We start from the raw sequence: 22,680 nt of genomic DNA, 5'->3' as shown, positions 1-22,680 counted from the left end.
TGCAATCTACTCGCCTCCCAATTTCCATATGTGATAAAATTGATAAGTTGAACAGGAATTTCTTATGGGGCCACACTGAGGGAAATTCCAAGGTTCACCTTGTTAAGTGGGAGACAATTTGCACGCCTAAATTCATGGGCGGGTTAGGATTGAAAGATACTTATGTTATGAACCAAGCCCTCCTTGCTAAAACTGGCTGGAAACTTATGCAAAGAGACTCGGGACTATGGGCGCAAGTTTTAAAGGGAAAGTATCTCAAACACCATGACATGGTGGGTGTTTGCTCTGCTAAGTACACTAATTGTTCTCATACTTGGCGTGGAATCCTCTTTGGTGCCCAAATCCTTCCTAATGGTATGAGATGGAGAGTCGGATCTGGAAGCCAAATTCATTTTTGGAAAGACAACTGGCTTGAGTGTGGAGTGCTCAAAGATTTTGCTACCATCTCTCTTTCAGACGACATGCTTGACTGGACAGTTGAAGACTTCCTTACTGATTCTGGTTGGAATGTAGATTTGTTATACTCCTGCCTTCCTCCTGATGTTGTGGAACATATTTTCAGTTTACATGCTGGAATTGCGAATCAAATGGAAGATAAGATAATTTGGAGCCTCACCAATTCTAGAACATTCTCCGTGAAAACTGCATATCTCTCTCTTTTTAGCGATGATGATATCATTCCCTAGAAATGGAACTTCATTTGGAAACTCAAGTTGCCCCCCAAATTAGTGACTTTTCTCTGGACTATTGGTCATGGGAAAATGCTCACCAATGTGCAAAGAGCTAAAAGAGGTTTTACAAATGATCCGTGTTGTCCAATCTGCCCTACTGTTGAGGAATCAATGGATCATATCTTCAGGTATTGTAGGCATTCTCCTTCCCTCTGGAATAATGTTGGAATCCCACCTGAAGTTGCCCATTCCTTTGCTCTTGATTTTCAGAGTTGGATGGCCATAAATCTTAGGACACACTGTTCTACCACTCATGTTTTACCCTAGAACCTCATCTTTGCTTCAACTTTGTGGTATTGCTGGAAAAGGAGGAACATGTTTGTCTTCAATAATGGACAACAACCGCCTGTCCCACCCCTTAAGGTTATTTTTCAATTTGCAAGAGATTGGTATGATGCCAACAAGTGTTCTTCTAGTAAGCCTCTTAGACAAATCATCTCAATCCATTGGATCCGTCCGCCAATTGGTAGATATAAAATCAATACATATGGGAGTTGTAAAGATCCATTTAGCCACATAAGTGCCGGAGGTTTGATTCGCAATTCTGAAGGGGATTGGATTAAGGGATTTGCTGCTAATTTAGGCAGAGGAACCATCATGGAAGCTGAGCTTTGGGGTGTTCTCATGGGCCTTTCTATAGCTTGGGACGAGGGTTGCAGGGACGTGATCCTTGAATGCGATTCTTGGGATGCTGTTATTTCAATCCAAAAACCTATATTGGCTTTGCACCCACTTTACAATCTCATTCTTGACTGCAAAGAAGCCATTGAAAGAAATTAGAGTTGCGAAGTCATTCATATCTATCGAGAAAAGAATGCATCAGCTGATCATATGGCTGAATTGGGTCATGGGCTATCCCTTGGCCTTCATGTTTTTGTTTCTCCTCCTTCCTCTGCTACTAATTTTCTAGCTTCTGATTCTATTGGCAGAGCCCTTCCTAGGGCTGTTCTTGCCTAGTTCTGTTTGTCTTTGTTTTGCTTGTCTGGCTTTGCCATCCTCTGTACCAAAAAAAAAAAGATATACTGTGGTATGACTAACTTATTTAAGGACTTTAATTGGGGTTATCCACTTCCAGAAAGGTAAGGCGCTGGTGATGGATTAGGGTCAAAATCAAACCATAGCCTCTTTCAAAAGTGACGACAAGGAAACTAAGTAGCAAAAATCACAAATCAAGCCAAGTAATTGATAAAAAATTAATAAAATTAATCCAAATTAACTTAATTTTATCAAACCCATTACAGAACAAACACTTGATTGGACTAATTGTTAGTCCAGTCTAGTCCAATGACACTTAGTGAGGGCAAACAAACGCCCCCTTAGTCTCTTATTAGGGATTATATCAAGCCCTTATACAGGCATAATACAAAAGCGCATTTTGCCACAAGGTCTCTTCCATTTTGAGCTGAAAGCCAAAGAATTTGACGCAGAATGAAATATGTTGCCTGCAATCCTCTCGTAACGCTCCAATGACGTGAATTCTCACACCTCCAAATCAAAATGGAGTAGACACTTTGAGCCAAACACAAGATACAAATTTCTAACAACTCTACTCCTACATGCTATCAGTTAACAACATCTTGTCCTCCTTTATCTGAATTGATGCAAGCCTGGATTTCTTCTAGTGTTTTGCCTTTGGTCTCCGGGACTAACTTGGCCACAAATATGATGGTCAACAAAGAGAATCCGGCGTAAATGTAGTAAGTTCCTGTACGACAAATCAAGTATATAGGGTCGGGATCAGGGAACACATTTTTTGGCACGCGCTAACCAATCAGTATAATGTACGTGGTGTGTTTGGTGCAGAAGTTGTTTACTTACTTGAGGAACTCCAGCTCATAAGAAAGTTGTAAGTATAGGAAACTGCCCATGCTCCCAACCAGTTCATGAGCACCACCAAGCTTCCGGCTGCTCCCTTCACATGGATTGGGAAAACCTGCAAAGGGAATCACACTCGGTTCAGCGTGCTTAAGGACGTATCATATTATCGGTCGCATTGAGAAACTGACAGGTTAATTTTTCAACATTACCTCAGACATGATCACCCAAGGCACTGCTCCCATTCCAAGCGAGAAAGACGCAATGTAAATCTGATTTCAAAGGGACAAAGAACAAACGATTTAGTACATTGAGAAGCTGGAATAACATAGTTACATGATACTATTGAAGTATGCAGTATAGTATGGTTAACTTACCAGCACGCCGGACACAGCTATTATTGGTACCCAATCGAGCAACAATCCATTTCCCTGATATTGAAAGATGAATTGTACAACATTAGACCACAATGTAACGGGATTCAGGCGCAGAACAATGTTGTTGCAGGATATAGTTTTTGAACTTTTAGTACCTTCAGAAAGAAAGAAGTTCCTGCAAGGAAACAGCCTAGGAATGTCCCGGTTGCGGAAACCTTCATACCAAAACAAAAATCCTCAGAGTTTTGTATATACATATAAAGATCATTCGTAAGCGGTCAGGTTTTCTAGATCAATTGCTACCATTATAAGAGGCCTCCTTCCTGACTTATCGATTAAAGCTGCTCCCACTACGGTGATCGGGACCTGTCAATGAATTTTACATGAGATGAGCTTTGGATGAGCAAACTCAAACATTTGAGATTTAACGGAAGATAGGAGAAAATGATTGCCTGAACGCACGCATAAGCTATGGTTCCTATTTTGCTTGAAATTCCTGCAATGGACATTACAGAAGGAGAAAAGTTTTACGAGAAAGATTAGCGAAATGAAACGAGGTATAGGAAAGCCCTGGTTGAATATGTATATATACCAGCTTCTTCGAAGGTTTGACTTGCATAGAATCCTATTCCGTTAATGCCTCCAAATTGTTGAAACACCATTAATCCAACCCCAATCTAGAACCAAAACCATGTTCAGGATTTCAGTTTAAAAAAAAATGGATGACATTTGCTTAATGGAAAGGAAATAATGAAAATCGACAGAAAAGAGGGACGCGTACAATCACAGCTCGAATATATTTTCTCTGAAACAAATCCAACATGTTGGCTTTAGGAAGACTTTGTAGGGTAGCAATATATTCCTGTCAAGATACAGACGGTCGTTTTGTTAGAAATGTTAATTTTGATAGATATAAAAGATGACCAATGTTTTTTATGGTTCAAAACAAGTACTTGAATTTCATCCATTTCATCAGATATATCGGCATCCTTTCCGCGGAGTCTCTGCAGCGCAACTTGAAATTCCTTCTCACGGCCAATCTTTGCCTGAAAACAATGCTTTCAGCCATAAACATCTTTCTTGTTCTTCTTTATTCGTCCTTTATAATGGTGAAAACATGATAACAAAAAGCCCGGAGCATCATTTTCGATTGAAACCTCACCAGCCATCTAGGGGACTCCGGAACAAAACATAGACCGACAAGCAGGAAAATGCAAGGAATAATTCCTTCAGATCAAAACACAACTATCAGTTCCTTTCAAAGGCACTTACGCGAACCACCTATTGTAATTAAGAACAACAAATATCCTATCAAATAAGAACTTACCAGTCAGAGCTAGTGTTTCCCAACTTATTATTGTTCCTATTACGAACGAAACTGATGATCCAGTTACAATCATGAGCTGCAGAACAAGTAGAGAGACAAAGATAACATTATGTTAAAAGATCATATGCTTTTCAAGTAGGGAGGAAATTATGCGCACAGAAATCTCTAAACCCTCGTACCTGATTTAGCGTTGTAAGCCCTCCGCGGAGATTTTTGGGTGCGATTTCTGCTATGAATATGGGTACCTGTCCATCCAGATTGCTGATTTTTGTTAAAACTTCGAAATAATCATCAATAAATGGTTCCAATAAGAAAACAATCACCAGCTCACACATCCTTGCTCATACATTGCAAACACAAGAACTCGAGTTTTAAGGAAATATGCATACCACATAAGAGAAAACGCCAATTCCAAATCCAGTAAAAAACCTTCCTACATCAAGTGACAAAGCTCCCTGCACAAGATTTATAAAAAAAATAAAATAAAAAATAAAAAAAATAAAAAAAACCTGATCAGTATGTGAACCCCATTTAACTGAACTTAGTTAAATAAATTGAAGAATTACAAATGGTGCAAACATATACCTTAGAGAAGTAGATTGCTAGCCATCCTGTGATGCAGAAACTAGCTGACATCCTCATTGCCTACTTTCACATAATTTTCAAGAAACTCAATTAGTACAAAATTAATTACCAGAGCTTCCAAACTTACAACTTTTACATCAGAAATTAACATTTACCATACCCCTTTTCGGCCGAGAAAATCTGCAGTCCGGCCACTTGTTACAGCACCCAGCATTCCACCAATTGTTAAAATTGATCCAAACATGGAGAACTGCCATACGACTTCAAATTATTAGTAACCAATTCACTTCACTGTAAAAAGAAATGTTCTTGAGGAGGAAGAAGAAGGCAACTTACCTGAGCAAGAGAGAGATTAAGATCTTCCCTGATAGCAGATTGAGTGGGTGCTGAATATCCCACCTGCCAAAACAATAACTTAAGCTAAACAAACCTCTCTTCTTTTTTCTTTTTTCTTTTTTTTGGATTATTTTGTATTTTTGCCCCCTAATTATCAGAAGAAACACAAACAACAATAATAACACATAAGTAAACCAGGCAGCTTTCTAAACCCAGCAAAACTGCAGGAAATCTAATTACAAAAGCAAAAGACCAAGAAAACAGAAGGCCAAATTCAAAACAGGGATCGGTTAGGCAAATTGGTCAGGACAGCGTGCCTACACCCAACTTGGAGTTTCATTCTTCATAAATTAAAAAGAACAAGAATGTTTATAGGTAGTTTTTTTAAGAATAGTACTTACGCACGATCCAAATTCAAAAGAGCCACAAACAGCAACAAAAGTGCTGACCAAAACCATCCCAATTGATCCACTTTTGTCACTCCCTTGATCACCATCTTCATGAGCAAAGATTTTGTCTTTCTTAATCACCAAAGGCTGTTTTAAATCTAAATCCCCAAGATTATTACCTTCCCCACTCTCAACATCTCTGCACTCCCCAGTTGCCATGTTTTAATTCACTACACTAATCACAAATTTTAATTTTAATTTTAAAAAAAAAAAACAAAGAAGAAGAAAAACAGGAGCAAATTGGAGGAGTTTTGCTCCGGTAGGCCTCCAGAATCCTGGTGGGATTGGGATGCAGAACTTTGGTTTTGTTGTGATGTATTTATACACATGTCAAACTGCATGCATCTCGAGATTTTTTCTAATTAAAAATAATAAACAATTATAAAATGCATCTAGATATTTATAAGCTTGGCTGCTACCAATTGATTCCGATGAATAGGTAAAGGGCAACGCTAGAAGGTTGTGGCAGATGAACCAGAGATTTTTAGACTACCAAGAACTGGTTTGTTAAGTGTACTAACATAATTCGTTGAAAAGTTTAAAATTTTTAATTAATTATATTGTATGATATTTGGTACTGGAAGATGATCCTTTCCGGATTTATTTTGTAAAGATCTTAAGGATTTCTATATCTTAAATGTTTATCGTACATTGTACTTAATTTTAAATAAAAATATCAAATGATTTTTTACCACACGATATACGATAAGTGATTAAAATATGAGGATTCCTAGATCTGAGATCCAAATCCTTTGGAACCGAACCGTTTTGGCACACCGAAAAAATTCTTTGAACAAGTGGAGCAGACTAAAACATAAGTCTGGTGTTAACTGATAATTAAGAAATTTTAAGCAAACTATGCATGTGATCAAACTTATGTTATTCAAGGAGAGTAGAGAGATAAAATTTTGGAAAACTAAAGGATATAGAGGTTGATGATTGGTTTATTAAGTGTTGATAAATTTACACATTCGTATTGGTAACACATCATTTAGTTTACAAATTTAGTTTCTGTAGTATTATTTTATGATTAATTAAGGATAATTGATTGCGCATGCTTACGTGGACCTAATGCAGTTTAAGGACGATGACAAAAATCAAACGGGGCAGTGGGCGGCAAGGCACTGTGTGTGTCGTGTTTTGTTGCCAAAGATGGAGCTGGCAAGTAAGAGAGATGATTTTATTTAATAAATAAAATAAACGGTGCGTATAATTTGACCGATCACTCGTACTAATAATTAATTGGTAGTTTGGGAGTGAGGTGCTTAAAAAAAAAACACCTATGAAAAAAAACTGTGGGGGTTTTAGATGTTTGGTAAACGGGAAAAAAATTGCTTATTTTGGAAGCTGCTGTGAGAATAAGCTGAAATCAAAGGAAAAAGCTGAAGCTGCTATTTGCAACTTTGGAAAACTGCCTTTTTTTTCAAAGCACATGGAGCTACAGTGCTCCTTTAATGAAAAGACTCACTATCAGACTGCTTTTTTTTTCCAAAAGCACTTTTACAAAAAAGTTTACTAAACACTCTGCTGATTTATTTCACAGCCGCTTATTCTCACAGCAATTTTTTTTCAAAGCACAGCAATACCAAACCAGCCCTAAGTATTCTAATTTTTTTTAAGGAAAAGGATGTCTATGTTTAAAAATAATAATAATAATAAGATCAGCTATTGGGTCCACTTCACATCAAAATTCATTGATCATAATTGTGTATTTTTTAAGTTGCACTTCCTAGATTATTCTAGTAAAATATTAATCAAATCGAAAATATTTTAGGTTCTAATTGAGTTTAAAGTAATTAAAGAACACTATATTCTAAAAATTATTAAAATTTCATTCCGACAATTAAATCGACAAATGGTTTCGGATTGAATAGATTTTTTGCAAGTATCATCTATCAATAAAGACAAAATAGATAATTCGGATCAATGAAGTTACATATGGAACAGATCTCATAACTAATCTCTATTTTTTATAGAAAAAAATGAAGACCTCTTTCTTTAAAGAGCCTGATTAAATATAATTTGTGTAAATTTAGAATTTCAACTTGTGAGGTTTAGTCTACTCTTCATCTTTCATGTAGATAATATTGTATGCATTCCTAACTTCCAAAGCTCATTTAAGATGTTTATTGAATGGTCCAATTTTTGTTCGTGGAAAATATTAAGCTCCTTACAAACGAACCACTCATAGTTTGACACACATTTGTTATAAATTTTGTAATTTATTGTTCTTAAAATCCCTTCATTATTTATGCAAGTTTTATGTTTTGCAAGTTACAAAGACAATATATACACCATTTTTTACATCATATAGTAACTAACGTGGTACAAAATATAATTTTCCTCACGTTTTGGTTGAGTAGTGTGTGATCTAATTTGTGATATGATCCATGTTAATTAATTATTGTAAAGCAGTGATATTCTAAATACATAGAATCGATTTCACTTAATAGAAATGAAACTTGGTGGTGAGTTACATCAATATGCAACATATATCATATGATGGGAGTGGTGGGTCACTTTCAAAATTCAATGTCTCCTTACTTTTGAGATCTTTCCTTATCTTCTACGACCTTCAAAATAATTCAAAGTCTCTTTACGTTAGTGATTATGTATTTGGAGGATTTATGGCGAGAGAGGATATTAAATTTAAGGTAGACAGGCCATGGACTCACTTTAACAATATTGATATTGTCCCTCACTTGATCACCTGCTCAATCCGTCAGGTGTGGGGTTTTAATACAAAAGGTCTCGGTTATAGTTAGAATGGGGTAATTCTATTTAAATTGCTTGTTCTCAAGCCTCCTGGCCGATGTGGAACAGATGAATTCTAACACTCCCCCACAAATGAGACCCCATTTTTATGGATCACATGTGAAGTTTCACACATCAGCAACCACGTGGAGCCAAGCCGGGGCTCACCCATTCGCGTGGGATCAATGGGGACCCACCCATTCACGTGGCATCTCTTGGCCTACGTGGAGTCAAGTTGGGGCTCACCCATTCACGCGAGGTCAAAGGGGACCCACCTGTCCACGTGGATGTATGGGCCCGTCCCGTGGCACTGAAACCATCTTAAATTTTAGGTAGACAGGTCATGGGTCCACTCCAACAATACCGATACTGTCCCCACTTGGCCACCTGCTCAATCCGTCAGGTGTCGGGTTTTAATACAAAAGGCTTCAATATTAGTTAAAGTGGAATAATTTTATTTAAATGGTTTGTTCTTAAGCTTTCTAACCGATGTGGGACAAATGAATTCTAACATAGGAGTAAAAATATCCCATGTCACATCGTGATTTGAAAGTAGCCACCATATCGTCGCACACAATACACTTATGTGAAGAAATATCATCTTCAGTTTTGTTGGGGCCTTGGCGTATGTAATTATCTCACATTTATGATTCTCAAAATCTCTAAAGTGTTTGAGGGTTACGTTAGCTTTTGGATTCTATAAAGTTAATTGCTTGAGTGTTTTCTTCCCACAAGCAAGTAGATGTACGTTTCTCGCACTTTTGATTCTCAACGAATTATAATATTGAGTATTGGTTTGGTTGAAGTGTTTTTATAAAAAATGGATATAAAAAAAGCTGAGCTCAAAAAGGTGTTTGGTAAACACTTAAAAATAACTTATTTTCACAGTTTTGGATGAAAGAAAAAAAGCTGAAAACATGAAGCAGCAAAAATGAGCTTTGAAAAAAAACTGAAAACATGAAGCAGCATAAATGTTTGATTATATGTTGAATGTTAGATTAAGATTTCTTGTTAAATGTTGGATTATAAGTTTAAGATAAAGTTTATACATTTTTGTCTTTTAAAAATAAAGTATATTTAGTAATTCACCTTTATTTGTTAAGAAAATTAAATTAATGGCACATCTAGTGTTATACCCCTTTTGGTCATTTCACACAGTCACAGTTGTGTTACATAAAAATTTACCAAACACTATAATACTTTTTTTTTTTCCAAAAACACTTTTCCAAAAAAAAATTTACCAAACACACTGCTGCTTATTTTCACAGCACAACAGAAGCAGTTTCTTTTCAAAGTACAGCAATACCAAACCAGCTCTAAATATGTTCCCAGCCATAGAGTATCATCATAAAGTTAAACCACGTAGAAAGAGATCTACTCTGAATTTCTGTCTTGTAGTTCGCAGATCAATTCTGACCATTCAAGTTTTTGAATTTTTGTGAAGTGAGCTAGTAAGATGGACTAATGGAGATCGTGGGACATAAACTGAGTGGTTTGAATACCTCACTTTGCATGCTCCGAACACACAGATCCGAAGTAGTTCTCAATCTAGCTTTTACAAATCCAACTGCGCGAATATGAACATGGCCGAATTATGCAAATTTGTTATTGGTGATTAAACTTAATGGTTAGCGTGGTATAATGAATGATCAGTTGAAAGGGAGTATGCTTTGAGATTTCGTTGCGACAAAGACACAATTTTCCAATGAATTATCAAGCAAATAAATAATAAATGAACATACTAAATCTAATTGCGTCATTTAATTTGTAATTTGTGAGCATGTTCTAGTACTGCAATAGGGTGACGCGGAATAATTTTCTACTCATATTTTTATTATAAAATTCTTTTTAAAAGTTTGTAGATGGGTACTTGAGGCTGGTCTTCTGTTTGATAAGAATAAATTCCACTCTATACAACCATTTTTAGTATCATACAAAGAGAATAAATGTGTGAGTGAATACTCTAAGCTACCGAACATTATGCAAACTCTTTGCAACTTTCTACTCATTTTAACACATGTTAATTATTAATATTATGCCTTAAAGTAAAGTATAAACACTCATCCATTCACAGTTTTTTTTTTTTTCAAGCTCCAATTATACTAGAACATTGAAACATGTCACATACTATATCCTGAAATTATAGTCTAGATTCTAAATAGAATATATGCTGAAAATTTATAATTAGGATTTGGATACAATACTCATGTGAATTTAATATAACATCATTTGACTGTCGAATGATGATTGTATTAAATACATATGTTAACATACATTATATCTGACCATCAAATGATGATTGTATTAAATGCATGTAAATATTGTAGCCAGCCAATGAGAAGTTTCAATTTATTTGAGGGTCTCCATATAATAGGAGATATTTTTGCTCAACACTCTCAAATGAAAGTAACGCTCACCACTTTATTTATCACCGCCAGATGAGTTAAAGTTCGAGCAAAAATGCACCCCATATAATATGGTGTCACTCTTTTCTTTGGAATGAGTTCACTTCTCTTTATAAGGACAAAACAATTATAGAGATAGTTCCTCAACTTTAATCCAAATGAAGCAATGGTCCCTCAACTAAAAATACATGACCATTGGTCCCTTAACTCATCAAAATGTGCAACGATGGTCCTTTTCGTTAACTCCATCAGTATTCCATCAAAATGAGTCATGTTGAAAGGACCACTACTACGATTTGGTTTAGGGACCGTTACTCCAATTTGGTTAAAGGTGAGGAACCATTTCTCCAATTGGATTAAAGTTGAGAGAACATTACTACAATTTTTTCTCATTTGGTTTTCCATATTTGCCCCTTAATTCAGCCTCACGTACGTAGCACGTGACTCATTTTAACGAAATTTCTAATGGAGTTGACAAAAAAAACCATAACTGCTCGTTTTGATGAGTTAAGAAACTAATGGTCACAGACTTATAGTTAAAAAACCATTACTCTAATTGAGTTAAATTTGAGAGACCATTGGGACAACTTCCTCTTACAAAGACGGCTAAAACTAGAATTCAAAAAGCAGGAGACCCTTGATTTCAGATCTTCACAAATTTACAATTTGGAAGCAAACCGATTGGAAACCAGGTTTTCTTGTCAACTAAGCCCAACAGGACAACAAAATTTCGAGCAAAAGCTTCATTTTCGAAAAGAAGTATAACCATCTCAAACGCCGTGGGCAAACATCGCCTCCAGAATTTCCGATTCCAGCAAGAACTACAACGGTGACAAGATAACTTTATAGCGGCTTGTCTTAATCTAGTGTTAGAAAGTTATGTACAACGGAGATAATATGTACAGAAGATTTAGGGGCTGCGGAATACATTAAAGGGCGAAGAAAAAAATGCTTAAACATCTAAAATTTGTCAAATAAACATCTGCGTATCGTTACTGCAAACTGGCCAACCTTGTGAGGATGGATGAGGACCGCACAAAATCCTACACAGATAGCTGTAGCAGAAATTACGAGAAGCGTAGGGCGAAATCTCAAGAACATCCCACCAGAGCGAGACCTTAAGACCTCCCCAGAAGTGCAACGCTTAGCCAAACTAGGCAATTCCTTGATGAGGTTAGCTTTACCGACTGCTTTTTTACTCAAAAGCGGAACAGTTTCACTTCTCTCGTCAAAAGTTGAACCCACAATCACACCCAGCCTACCGTCTACAGTTATCTCCGTATCCTGCTTTAAATAACAGTTCATGTAACAAAACACGTATCAGTTTATGAAAATAACAAGTCATGAAATTTTAAACATATACAGTCATCAATCATGCTCAACAAAACCACCATACTCCCAATGAAGATCTCTTATACCAGCTATAAGTTCGAAAACCTTTTACAGATACAAATTCAATGGTGAATTCTTCAAATAGTTATAAGATCATAGATGGCAAATGTAAAACTGGTATCTCAATTGTAAAAATGGAGAAGGAAAAAAAACAAAGGATTGCAAGCTCAACCACAACCTAGCCAAACTGTAGAATCAAATAATTCCTTCATGAGTACAAGGGAATTGTAGCACCCGATGAGATTAAATGCTAAATTGAAAATGAGAAAAATGTAAAGCGAAAAGCTAACTTAAAAAAAGGATTAACTGATATCAGAAAATATAAATCTGAAAACTGAAGCCCTCACCTGACAGTGGAATGGAGCAACCAATTTTCCATCATTCTGAAAGCAGGTTTGACTTTGAGAGACAAGATCCTCTTTTTTCACCAACCTTCCAGAGCTTTCGAATTTTTGACAAAGAAGATCACGGGCATAATTCATGTAATTCTGTAATAGCCTCATATCTGCATCAATGCTGCCATTATTTGCACTGTTCAACTCCATTTTAGCCATCAGAGTCTCCAGATTTTGTAAAACTTTGTCCAATATGGTTGTTGACTTGATGGATATCAAAAAGTTCAATAGATAGTTGAATCTTTGAATCTGTGAAGCAGTTATGATCTGTTGAAAGTTTTCTGACGAGGGCTTTTTTAATAACCATGCTATATCTAAAATAACTTCAGAAAATGCTGTGTGCCTCAGTGAAGATGCTTCACAAGAGTTTGAAAGAGAACCGGTGAAAGAAAAGCGTAATCCTTGCGAAGAGAAAGATTCTTCATATCTCTTCTGAATAGTCTTCATTTCTGCACAAACCTCTTTGTCCCCAATGAGTACCGGCATAAAGTTGGATAAGCCAGATTCATTCTCAATCTGCAACATAGATTCCACCAATAATAAATTAGGAGACAAGAAAAATTCCTGGTAATTTCAAAACCAAGTCTCATGCTTTAAAATGCTACGGTCAACCATGGTTATATCTCTGTATGAATGTTAAAGTTTTATTTTTATCTACATGAATCTGGTACAGTACAGATATCGCAGATTCTGGTCCAGAGTTAAAGCTTATGGCTAATGTTATCAGCAACAACAACAACAACAACAACAAAGCCTTTTCCCACTAAGTGGGGTCGGCTATGCTAATGTTATCAGCAACCTACGTAATTGTGCCATATACCACACGAGATGCCAGTTTGAAGACCAAGCGCTCTCAAATGCATGACCAGCTAAAGAAACTAACCACATATCAATTTTATAAATCCCTGGTTATAATGCTATTTTGATCACTGGAGTCTGGAAAAATGATTAGACAAGATATACACCAGAACGAGGCTAAATATATACCAGAAATATTTACATATGACCAACAACTATATAGATAGATTGAATGTCCCAACTGATAGTTGAACATGGTGTAAAAAAAGTAAAAAAGAGAAGAAACCAGAATATTGACCTCAATAAATGCAGGACCAAAACAATCTGCGTCAGTTTGAGGGACCTGTATCTTGCACAATTGATGGTCTAAATTACTAGCAGTGTCCCCTTCAATCCGACTATGAGAAGATGGAGGAGAATAATTATAGGCCAGATACTTTCCAGAGAAGGATACCAGAAATCTGTAACCATAAAGATCTTTATTAAGAAGCTTATGTGACAACAATTTTACTCTCTACATGCATGGAACAGTTAACAGAATAGTATAAAAGATACACCAAAATGACAACTATAGATATTTTCCATATTTGAGATACATCTCCAGATCACCATGAGTTTTAAAGTTTAGGAGCAACAGAGAAGAGTAGCAATTATGTGCTATCAAATAGTGACAAGTCTATGTAGAGTGTTGAGAGTGTCCATCAAGTTTATTAACAACAACAACAACAAAGCCTTTTCCCACTAAGTGGGGTCGGCTACCATCAAGTTTATTAACAGTTCAAATAAATTACAGTTTATAGGAAACGGTGTGTGAATAAAAAGCAAGCTGATCATAATAATACATGATTGAGAATTTGAGACAAGCTACACAACAGAGCTGAAAGGAGTGAATCAAAGGTACAACACAACAAACTACTAAAATAGGTGGAAAACCTTGATTGGAAGCCCCTACCGAAATTTGGGTTGTAATAAATTACTTCCACAAGCAACAAACTCCATGGGTTTGCCAGCCTCAAAAAATGTAGGATGAACGTAATGAAGCCTTGGGGCCTGCACCTCCACTTTTGTTTTTATTACAGAAGTCCCATCTGTGCACATCAAAATAAAAAGAAGCAAGTCAGTAATACAAAATACTAGTAAAGACCAATTACTTTCCATAAAACGAAATAAACTAATAGAAACATAACACTGATATGAAGCATCAGATTACCTTTTACAATACGGAAAATCATGTCGTTTAGATAAATAAGTATATTGCCTCTCCCGGATAGCATTTTCCCAGGTACAGAAACAAACTCATGTATGTATGATACAGGATCTTCAAGCAACTGAAAAATAAATATCGTCAAAACCAAAGTGGTTGAACAAAATTTGTAGAGTGAAGGTAAGAGAAAGGTTGTGACAAACTCAATCTTACAAAAAAGATTGTCAACACCATTACCTTCATCCACATAAACTTAGGCATTGCAATAAAAATAGTCAAGATAGTACATCCAGGGCGGATATATCCCTCCAACTCAACCGGCATATTGGCCAACCATTGGAAGATCTGCAAAAACATACGCCCACTTGTTAATCGATTCCTGATGTTTTTTCCATCGAAAAAAAATTCTCCCTGTATATACTAAACTGTAATGACAATCTTTTAATAGTACTTGGTGCCGAAGTCTTCTAGGAAATTCTGCTGGATTCCAATCGTAGAGCTTGAATGATATACGACCTGTCGGACACTACAAGAATGTATCAAATCAGTATGCCTCAAACAGAGCTCCTCATATTAAAATCGAAGTCAGCCATGCAAAAGCTACAACATTAGCAAAACCTACCATAGATGAGTAGCTTTTGTTGTCGCAATTAGGCGGAGAAAGAGAGTTGTTAGAATCATGTTTTCTTGCATCCTTTTGGGTTTCACCAGAAGCCATAACTGATACAACACTGTCACTATGGGCATTCTCGGATTCAGGCACTGAACAGAGGATAGGAGTTCGCCCACCTTCAGACACCAGCAATTCTTCCTTCTCATTCAGCTGGCTACTTAACTGTAGACTGTCTGTACATTATACATACAATTAGACTAGTAGATTCTTCTTCCAAAGCAGTGTTGCAGCTTTACTACTCTTTTACAAGCTGTTCGCATAAAAAACAAACATTAAATACCTTCTGTTGCTCCACCATCAAAATTGGTCTCTTCAGTTTGATTTTCCTTTTGTGATTCCTTTCCACTTGCTCCTTTAGAATCACTAGGTTTCCTTCGCCGTCTGTTATTATGACGCTCTAATTTTCTTCGACAACTTCGCTTACCTTCATCAAAGTCTGGTAAGACATGGAACCTGCCAAAGAATGGCCATACATGCAGAAACGAAATTACAAAAACAATAACGAAATTACAAAAACAATATCAAAATAATCCCAGCACATTATAACAAGAATAATACATGCAGTTCCTCAATAAAATAGAGCAGTGACAACTCTACAACTCTCTCATCTCAGACCAGCTGATCTTCTATATGGTATAAAGTATTTCTTTTCTTAACCTGCCACACTTCCAAAAAACAGCACGCAGTATGCATAAACAAATGTGCTAAATTGCTAATAGGGGTTACCTCACTTTTCTCAGCATCCATCTTTATACATAAAAGGGCCTTAGAAAAAAGAAGCTAACAACTTAATATTAATATCTTATTTCAGTACCTCCGAACCAACAAATGAATATAGTGTCATCCGTGCAACTGCGAAGTAAACCACTTGCGTCTGTTGCGTTCATTTTGTCTCCCCAACATTATATTGTACCATCCTCCTAACTGCTTTTCTTATTTTTATTGTCGAGCTATGTGCTACCATCCTCCTAACTGCTTTTCTTATTTCACTGAAAGTTCCCCAATATTTCCAGCGTTGCAGAATAAAGCTTAGAACGCATATCCTTTCTGATAAAGTGATACTTGTCTCGTTCCTAAGAAAATTTCTCCGATTGCCTACACCTAAACACTTCCGAAGCCAAATTCTGCCCAACAAATTCAAATGATTTCCCAGTAAGATAAATCATGTGCTTTATCGTTACCGAATTTGCTTAGCGGCACTAATTTATATCAATCTAAGCCTTGAGTAACTATTTATCTCTACTGTGTTCGCTCACGAACACAAAGAGACTTCAGGGTCGTCTAACAGTAGCAGGTTGATACTGTCAGCATTGCTTCTAAACATTCCCTACTCCACATTTTTGGGAGTTAAACGAGTCCAGCGAAACCCTTCTGCCCCAACTTAGGTAAAGCCTTCAAATTAACAGTCAATTTGAAGCCAAAACGATTTGTGGATATTGTTCTCGTCATTGGCACTTAGAGATTAAGTTTGACTGCAATCACTACCCCCGAATTGAGCTAGAAAAAACCAATTTATCCGAAAAATTACTCAGTGAAACAGTCCAAAGCTACAAAACCGAAACTTCCATAACTGAAACAACAGAATCGAGAACCCTAAAAAATGAAGTAAAAAAGTAAGCTTACTTGCCACACTGCTGACAATAACGCTTGGTCTCACCGTCGATAACGACAGTGATCGCATTTGCACACGCAAGGCACACTCTGTGCCTCCGATGATACCCCTTCAGCTCCTTGATATCGATGCCGCAAGACGGGACCTGACACCGCGCAGTCCCGGGTGTAGCCCGACCAGTCTTAACCCGCTTCTTCCCGTGCCCGGCTTCCTCCTCTTCTAGCTCCATCATCCTCGCGTCGACCTCGGGGCACGCACAGGGGATATGACCCGCCAAGAAGTTGGAGCAAGCCAGCCTCGGGTCCCGCTTCCTTATCCGACTCGAATTGGAATTCGGATCCTCCGGCGGGTCTTCCGGGGCCGGGCCGACCTCGGGGTCCGGATTCTCGGCGGAGCCCCAGGAGATGGACAAGTCGTCGTCGACGGTGAAATCCAAGAGATCTCCCCAATCCCAGACTGTGGAGGTTTCGTCGGAGGGCAGCGGCGGTTGAATTTCCATGTGTGAAACTCCAGGTGGTTGGTCTAAACGGTGCCGTCGCGGTTGCGTTGGAGGGAGAGAGGGCGGCCTTTCCATCGTTTATGGGTCAAAATTACCTAAACCTGGCAGTGGCAGCTGACCTAATGCCTCCTAACCTTAGACGTCAAGATTCTCCTCCTCCCAACGGCGCGCTACAAGTAAATGGCAACTTTTTGGGTTTTTATTACAAATGATTGTTATCATATTTCCCCGTCTTCGGTAGTTAAAATATTAGAAAACTAATTAAAAGGAGTTGAAAATTTTGAGTTTTAATGATAAGGACAAAATAAAGGGTAAAGTGAATAGTATTAGGATTGACTTTTTAGTGTAAAAATGTGATTTTTCGTTAAAGTGAACAGTACCAGGTGCTTTTCGTTAAAATTCCCTAAAATATTTCAGTAGTCCGACCTTTTAAATAAAGAATCCTAATGGAAATGATTTAAAAACTTTGAGTTTTAACAATAAAGATAAAATAATAGGTAAATTAAATAATACAGAATTGACTTTTTAGCGTAAAAATATGATTTTTCGTTAAAATAAACAGTATTCGGAGCTTTTAATTAAAATTCTCCTTTTGAATAATTATTACGGTTCAATTTTTTATTACAAATGTTTGTTATCACATTTTCGCGTCTTTGGAAGTTAAAATATTTAAGTAATTCAGCTTTTTAAATAATTTTTACGGTTTAATTTTTTATGACAAATGATTGTTATCATATTTCCGCGTAATCCCTTACCAATAAAAATTGAAATGGTTTGACCTTCAAGGAGATAAACTTGTAAATGTAAATGCCCAGAAGCTTTCTCACGTTCAAGATCAACAAATATCACATCTCAACCACTTGTAACCACTTTGGATAAAAAATATACTTTTAACAACTTAATACGAATATTAGTGTTCAAAAACTGGTGTTGATACTAATTACTTTATTTATTAGTGTTTGATAAATTTAAATTTTTAGATCTATGTAATAGTTAAATATAAATTTCAAAATTTATATTCATTCGACAATAATAAATAAAATGGTGAACATTACAACTACATAACAACGGTGAACAAAATGGGATTTGGGTCTCATCCAGATCTAGATGGTGAGAATCTAAGTAATCTTCACATCTTAGCCATTCATTGTACATAGGGCGTCAGAAATTATTTAAATTTTTTTATTTAAAATTAAACACAAATAGTACTAGATGAAAACGAATCATATAATATATGATAAACGGTTATGATGTGAAAATTTTTAAGATCCCCACAAAGAGAATCCTCATCCATCAGAATGCACCTCCCGCTTAATAGGATCCAATGCAATTTTTAATGACATTTAAAAAATAAAACATTAAAAATATCATGAGACAATAAAAAAACAAGATAAAGCATGTGGCGTTGTTTTAAGAGTGGAGAGCCTGTCGTGTTCCGCCTGGATTGGGCGAACCATTTTTTATTTTCCCCTTTTTCCTGGTTGAAGATAATAAAAAAGGTAGCGTGGCCGTGGCGTGCTCGTTTTGGACGAGCGTGGCAAATTATGACGACACTTCGTGTTAATTCCTTGCGGCGAAGGACGTTGATTTAGGCTCGCTTGCCATTTACGCGCGAATTGCACGGTGAGATTGTGGCGATGTGCGTGGCGCGTAAGCTTCAAAGAGAGTGGGTTGGTGAAGTTATTGGTTTGAGGTGGAGTTGCTGCCAAATCTGGTGGTGAAATGGTGAGGACATGTGCATCTATCAAAAACATCAAATTCAAACGCAAAAGTAAGATAAGGGGACCTTGAGAGCTTAACGCGGCCCCACGAATATAATCATAAAAATCATAGAGCATATTCGGTAGGATGGGTACTTAGAACCGAAAATCGAAATCGAAACACGAATCAAATCGAATCGCACCGAATGATTTGGTTTTACGGTTTTTGAATGGTTTCGGTTTTGAAACCGAACCGCAACATAGAAAACGGTTTGGTTTCGGTTTTGGCTTTTGAAAACCGAACCGCACCGTAATATTAATAAACATTTAATTAAATGTCTATATTAAATTTCATGTTTTAATTGGTTGTTGGTTAGAATTCATGCACTTAGTATGAACACAACCACACTAAAATATCATCATTCATCACTTTATTTTGTTCATTAACTTGAAGGACCTTTGTTATTTTATACCATCATACACACACACACACACACATATATGTACAAAGGTGGACTAATCTTGTTATCAAGAGTTGAACAATGATCTGATGAAGTTCACTCATTTGAAGCATAATATCACATATTCTAGTATGAAAGTTTTGCTCATGCTTAATGAATTCAAAGTTATTCAACTTGTTTTATGTTATACCTTGTACAAGACATCATTTTGTTGCACAAACATATTTTAACATCACAACTGCATACAACATGCTAATTGTTTATGTAACAAATGTATTGCTACTAGGAAATGCTTATTAATATGTTAAATTGCAAATTGTACATTTTTTCTTAAAAATCAAACCAAAACCGTTTGAAACCACACCGAACCGAACCAAACGATTTGGTTTCATTTCGGTTTTGGCTTCAAAACCACACCGAACCAAATCGCAAAAAATTTTGGTTTCGGTTTTGGTTTCACTCAAAACCGCACCAAACCAAACCGTGTCCACCCCTAATATTCTGTGTTGCAAAATAACAAAGTATGAGAGCAACTACTAATTGTTTTAAGGAAAACTAATGAAAAAAGTTTGAAAACTTTGAGTTTTAACGATAAGGACAAAATAAAGGGTAAAGTGAATAGTATTATGTTTGACTTTTTAATGTAAAAATATGATTTTTCGTTAAAGTGAACAGTACCGCGAGATTTTCGGTAAAACTCCCATTGTTTTATGATGAGTACAAATTTTGTCTACTCTTTGAAAATAAGTAGAATGTTGCCTGCTTCAACATAAATAGGCAAATTGAACCTCGCATCTCGTTTTTTATGAATAGGCAACATGCCACATCAGTCTTGGATAATACAATTTTGCCTACGTGAATTGTCTATACAAATTATAGATTGCTCTTAAAGCGTAAAACAACAAAAGGTTGCAAAATGATGCTCTCTTTTTGCCCTTTATTACCAGGAATTATATAGAAAAAAATAAATAATAAAATGAGAGAAATTTTTTAAGATAAAATACTTTGTAAAAAAAAAAAAAAAAAGTTTTGAGGAGTAAATACATAAGTGTGATGCATGTTAAGGGATCAGGATACTCTCTTGGTCGTTCACCACAGATTGAACGGTTACAATCCCGCCCAAACTCTTGTTCTTTGCCTTCTCTCTCTTCTCCCGTTCTCTCACCAATCCATTCCCAAAATTATTGGCTTTTTAGCCAAAATGGTCACTGAGATTGACGTATTTTTGTTTCTAAATGAAATTGGTAGAAGTGATCATTGAGTTTGTCCGTTGTAAATCAAGTTGTTTATTCCGTAAAAAAACTGTTAATATCCTTGTTAAGTGGAGGGATTGGTTTGATAAAAAAAAATTCTTAAAAGGGTGTTCACGTGACAATTTAACTAGAATATTGACAAGTATTTAACGGAATGACCAAAATGAGTTACGGTAGATAAACTCAATGACCACTTCTATTAATTTTCATTATCATGGACCAAAGTGCAGAATTATGATATTATGTCAATCTCAATGATCATTTTGGCTAAAAAAACTCAAAACTATTTAACACCAACAATTACTTTTCCCTCTCCTCCCCCCTTCTCTCCGTCATCCTCGCTCGTGCGGCATCATCTCGTCACCTCCACGCCAACAGCTTCTCTTTGCTAGACTAGGCGGAAGAGGTCGTAAAGGACGGGGTGATTATGTCACGACGATGCGAATAGAGGACTGAGAGGCGGTAGGTGTTGTGAGAGGGAAATTGAGGGATTTGGATCCTTTCCTGAGCTAATGGAGAGGATCCTCCTGATCAAGTGTTATGGATCGTTGGATTTTTATCCAACGGCTACAAACAGGTGGGTCCTTTTAAAGTTAATATAATTATAGCCGTTGGGTGAAAATCCAACGGCCCATAACACTTGATCAGGAGGATCCTCTCCATTAGCTCAGGAGAGGATCCAAATCCGAAATTGAGAGGGGAAGAAAAGGGGTTGGAGTAGGCAGTGGTGGGTTGTAGGGGGAGTTCAAGGTCTGTGAAGGTGGATAAAAAGAGGAAGAAGAAAAGCAGAGATCGACTTGATCGTACCCTTTCGATATGTGGTGAACGGCCATGATCAATTGATTTCAAGAGTCTGCACATAAAGGATACGGAGAGAATCCTGGTCCTTGGTTAAAGAATTTATGTCACAACAATCAATGACCTTGCATTTATCAAATTCAATTTAGCGGAAAAGACATGCACACACACTTTTCAAATTCCAATCAGATTTGGGGTCATGAAAAATCTCCGCTAGGCGGCTGGCCATTGCTCCAATTAATGTATAGGTGCTTAAAAATTAAGAAAGAGTGTCTAGACTGCCTAGGCACCCGTCTAACCCGTCCAGACACATCTAGGCACCGATTAGGTTGCGACTCACTTAGACAGAAAATAAATAACTTTCATTTTATTTTATTTTTTCAATCAATTGTAAATACTTGTTAAATACTTAAATGAACACACATTATATGTTTGTTCCTCATGTTTTAATTATGTCTAATACTTCATAATATATATATCATTCTATTTTGTAGTTTATGATGAAATTATATATATTTTAAATATAAACAAACACTTATTTACAAGAAATATAGTAGATTTATCTAAATCTGCCTAGGATATAAATATGATATATGTGTATAAGAAAAATTAGGAGTGGAGAAGGATAATGTCGTAGATGTAAATATATGTGCAAGAAAAATGTACATAAAATGAAAATTAAAAACCATTTTAAACACAGTTCCAACTTTGAGGAGGAGCAACTTACGCAATTGCACATACCCCCCCCCCCCCCACCCCCTTCCTTCTTCCAAAACGTTCCAAATTTTAGCTAATACTAGGATTTGTACCCGCGCGTTGCTGCGGGATTGAAAACTATATGAAAGATTATGTGATTTCAATCTTCATACACATTTATTGTCTAACATGATACTTATGGTATGGTTAAAGGTTTTATATGTTTCAACAGTAATTAAGTCTGCTCCTAATGCATCCACTTGAGAAAAATTAGCATTTAATGTCTCCAAAGGGAACCTTTCAAGAAAGTGGTTGAGACAAAGTTGTTACAAAAACTTAATGTGAATGAATGCAGATTGGAAGCCAAAAGTAAAATCAAAATGATTACAGTATGAAAATAAAATGTTGGAGTTAACATTA

General features: G+C 36.4%; 2 protein-coding genes across 3 annotated transcripts; both read right to left on the bottom strand.

Annotated features, from left to right (window-relative positions):
- Window positions 1–1,913: 1,913 nt before the first annotated feature.
- Window positions 1,914–5,936, bottom strand: LOC126596315 (sugar transporter ERD6-like 16). Of its 2 annotated transcripts, none has more exons than XM_050262861.1 (18): window positions 5,573–5,936; window positions 5,172–5,234; window positions 4,996–5,085; window positions 4,836–4,895; window positions 4,640–4,705; window positions 4,430–4,495; window positions 4,251–4,326; window positions 4,086–4,150; window positions 3,877–3,969; window positions 3,705–3,785; window positions 3,516–3,600; window positions 3,376–3,419; window positions 3,227–3,289; window positions 3,079–3,138; window positions 2,924–2,977; window positions 2,759–2,818; window positions 2,550–2,664; window positions 1,914–2,436 (listed from the first exon to the last, which is right to left on the bottom strand). In XM_050262861.1, exons 1-18 carry the CDS (start codon window positions 5,777–5,779, stop codon window positions 2,294–2,296), a joined length of 1,491 nt encoding a protein of 496 aa, XP_050118818.1. In that variant the 5' UTR covers window positions 5,780–5,936; the 3' UTR covers window positions 1,914–2,293. The 2 variants fall into 2 exon arrangements, with proteins under 2 accessions (XP_050118818.1, XP_050118819.1); XM_050262862.1 differs by having other exon boundaries at window positions 5,172–5,318; window positions 5,573–5,713.
- A 5,571-nt stretch (window positions 5,937–11,507) lies between these two features.
- LOC126596314 (squamosa promoter-binding-like protein 7) lies at window positions 11,508–17,591 on the bottom strand. The gene is made up of 10 exons (XM_050262860.1): window positions 16,865–17,591; window positions 15,522–15,694; window positions 15,191–15,414; window positions 15,020–15,094; window positions 14,806–14,913; window positions 14,575–14,692; window positions 14,317–14,452; window positions 13,663–13,825; window positions 12,519–13,082; window positions 11,508–12,063 (listed from the first exon to the last, which is right to left on the bottom strand). The coding sequence occupies exons 1-10, from the start codon at window positions 17,425–17,427 to the stop codon at window positions 11,740–11,742; spliced, it is 2,448 nt and encodes an 815-aa protein (XP_050118817.1). The 5' UTR covers window positions 17,428–17,591; the 3' UTR covers window positions 11,508–11,739.
- Window positions 17,592–22,680: the final 5,089 nt, after the last annotated feature.

Source organism: Malus sylvestris, chromosome 13 (genome assembly GCF_916048215.2).
Source record: "Malus sylvestris chromosome 13, drMalSylv7.2, whole genome shotgun sequence".
In the NCBI taxonomy this organism is placed as follows: domain Eukaryota; kingdom Viridiplantae; phylum Streptophyta; class Magnoliopsida; order Rosales; family Rosaceae; genus Malus; species Malus sylvestris.
The sequence above is the reverse complement of the archived record's forward strand: the minus strand, read 5'-3'. Positions and strand labels throughout refer to the sequence as shown.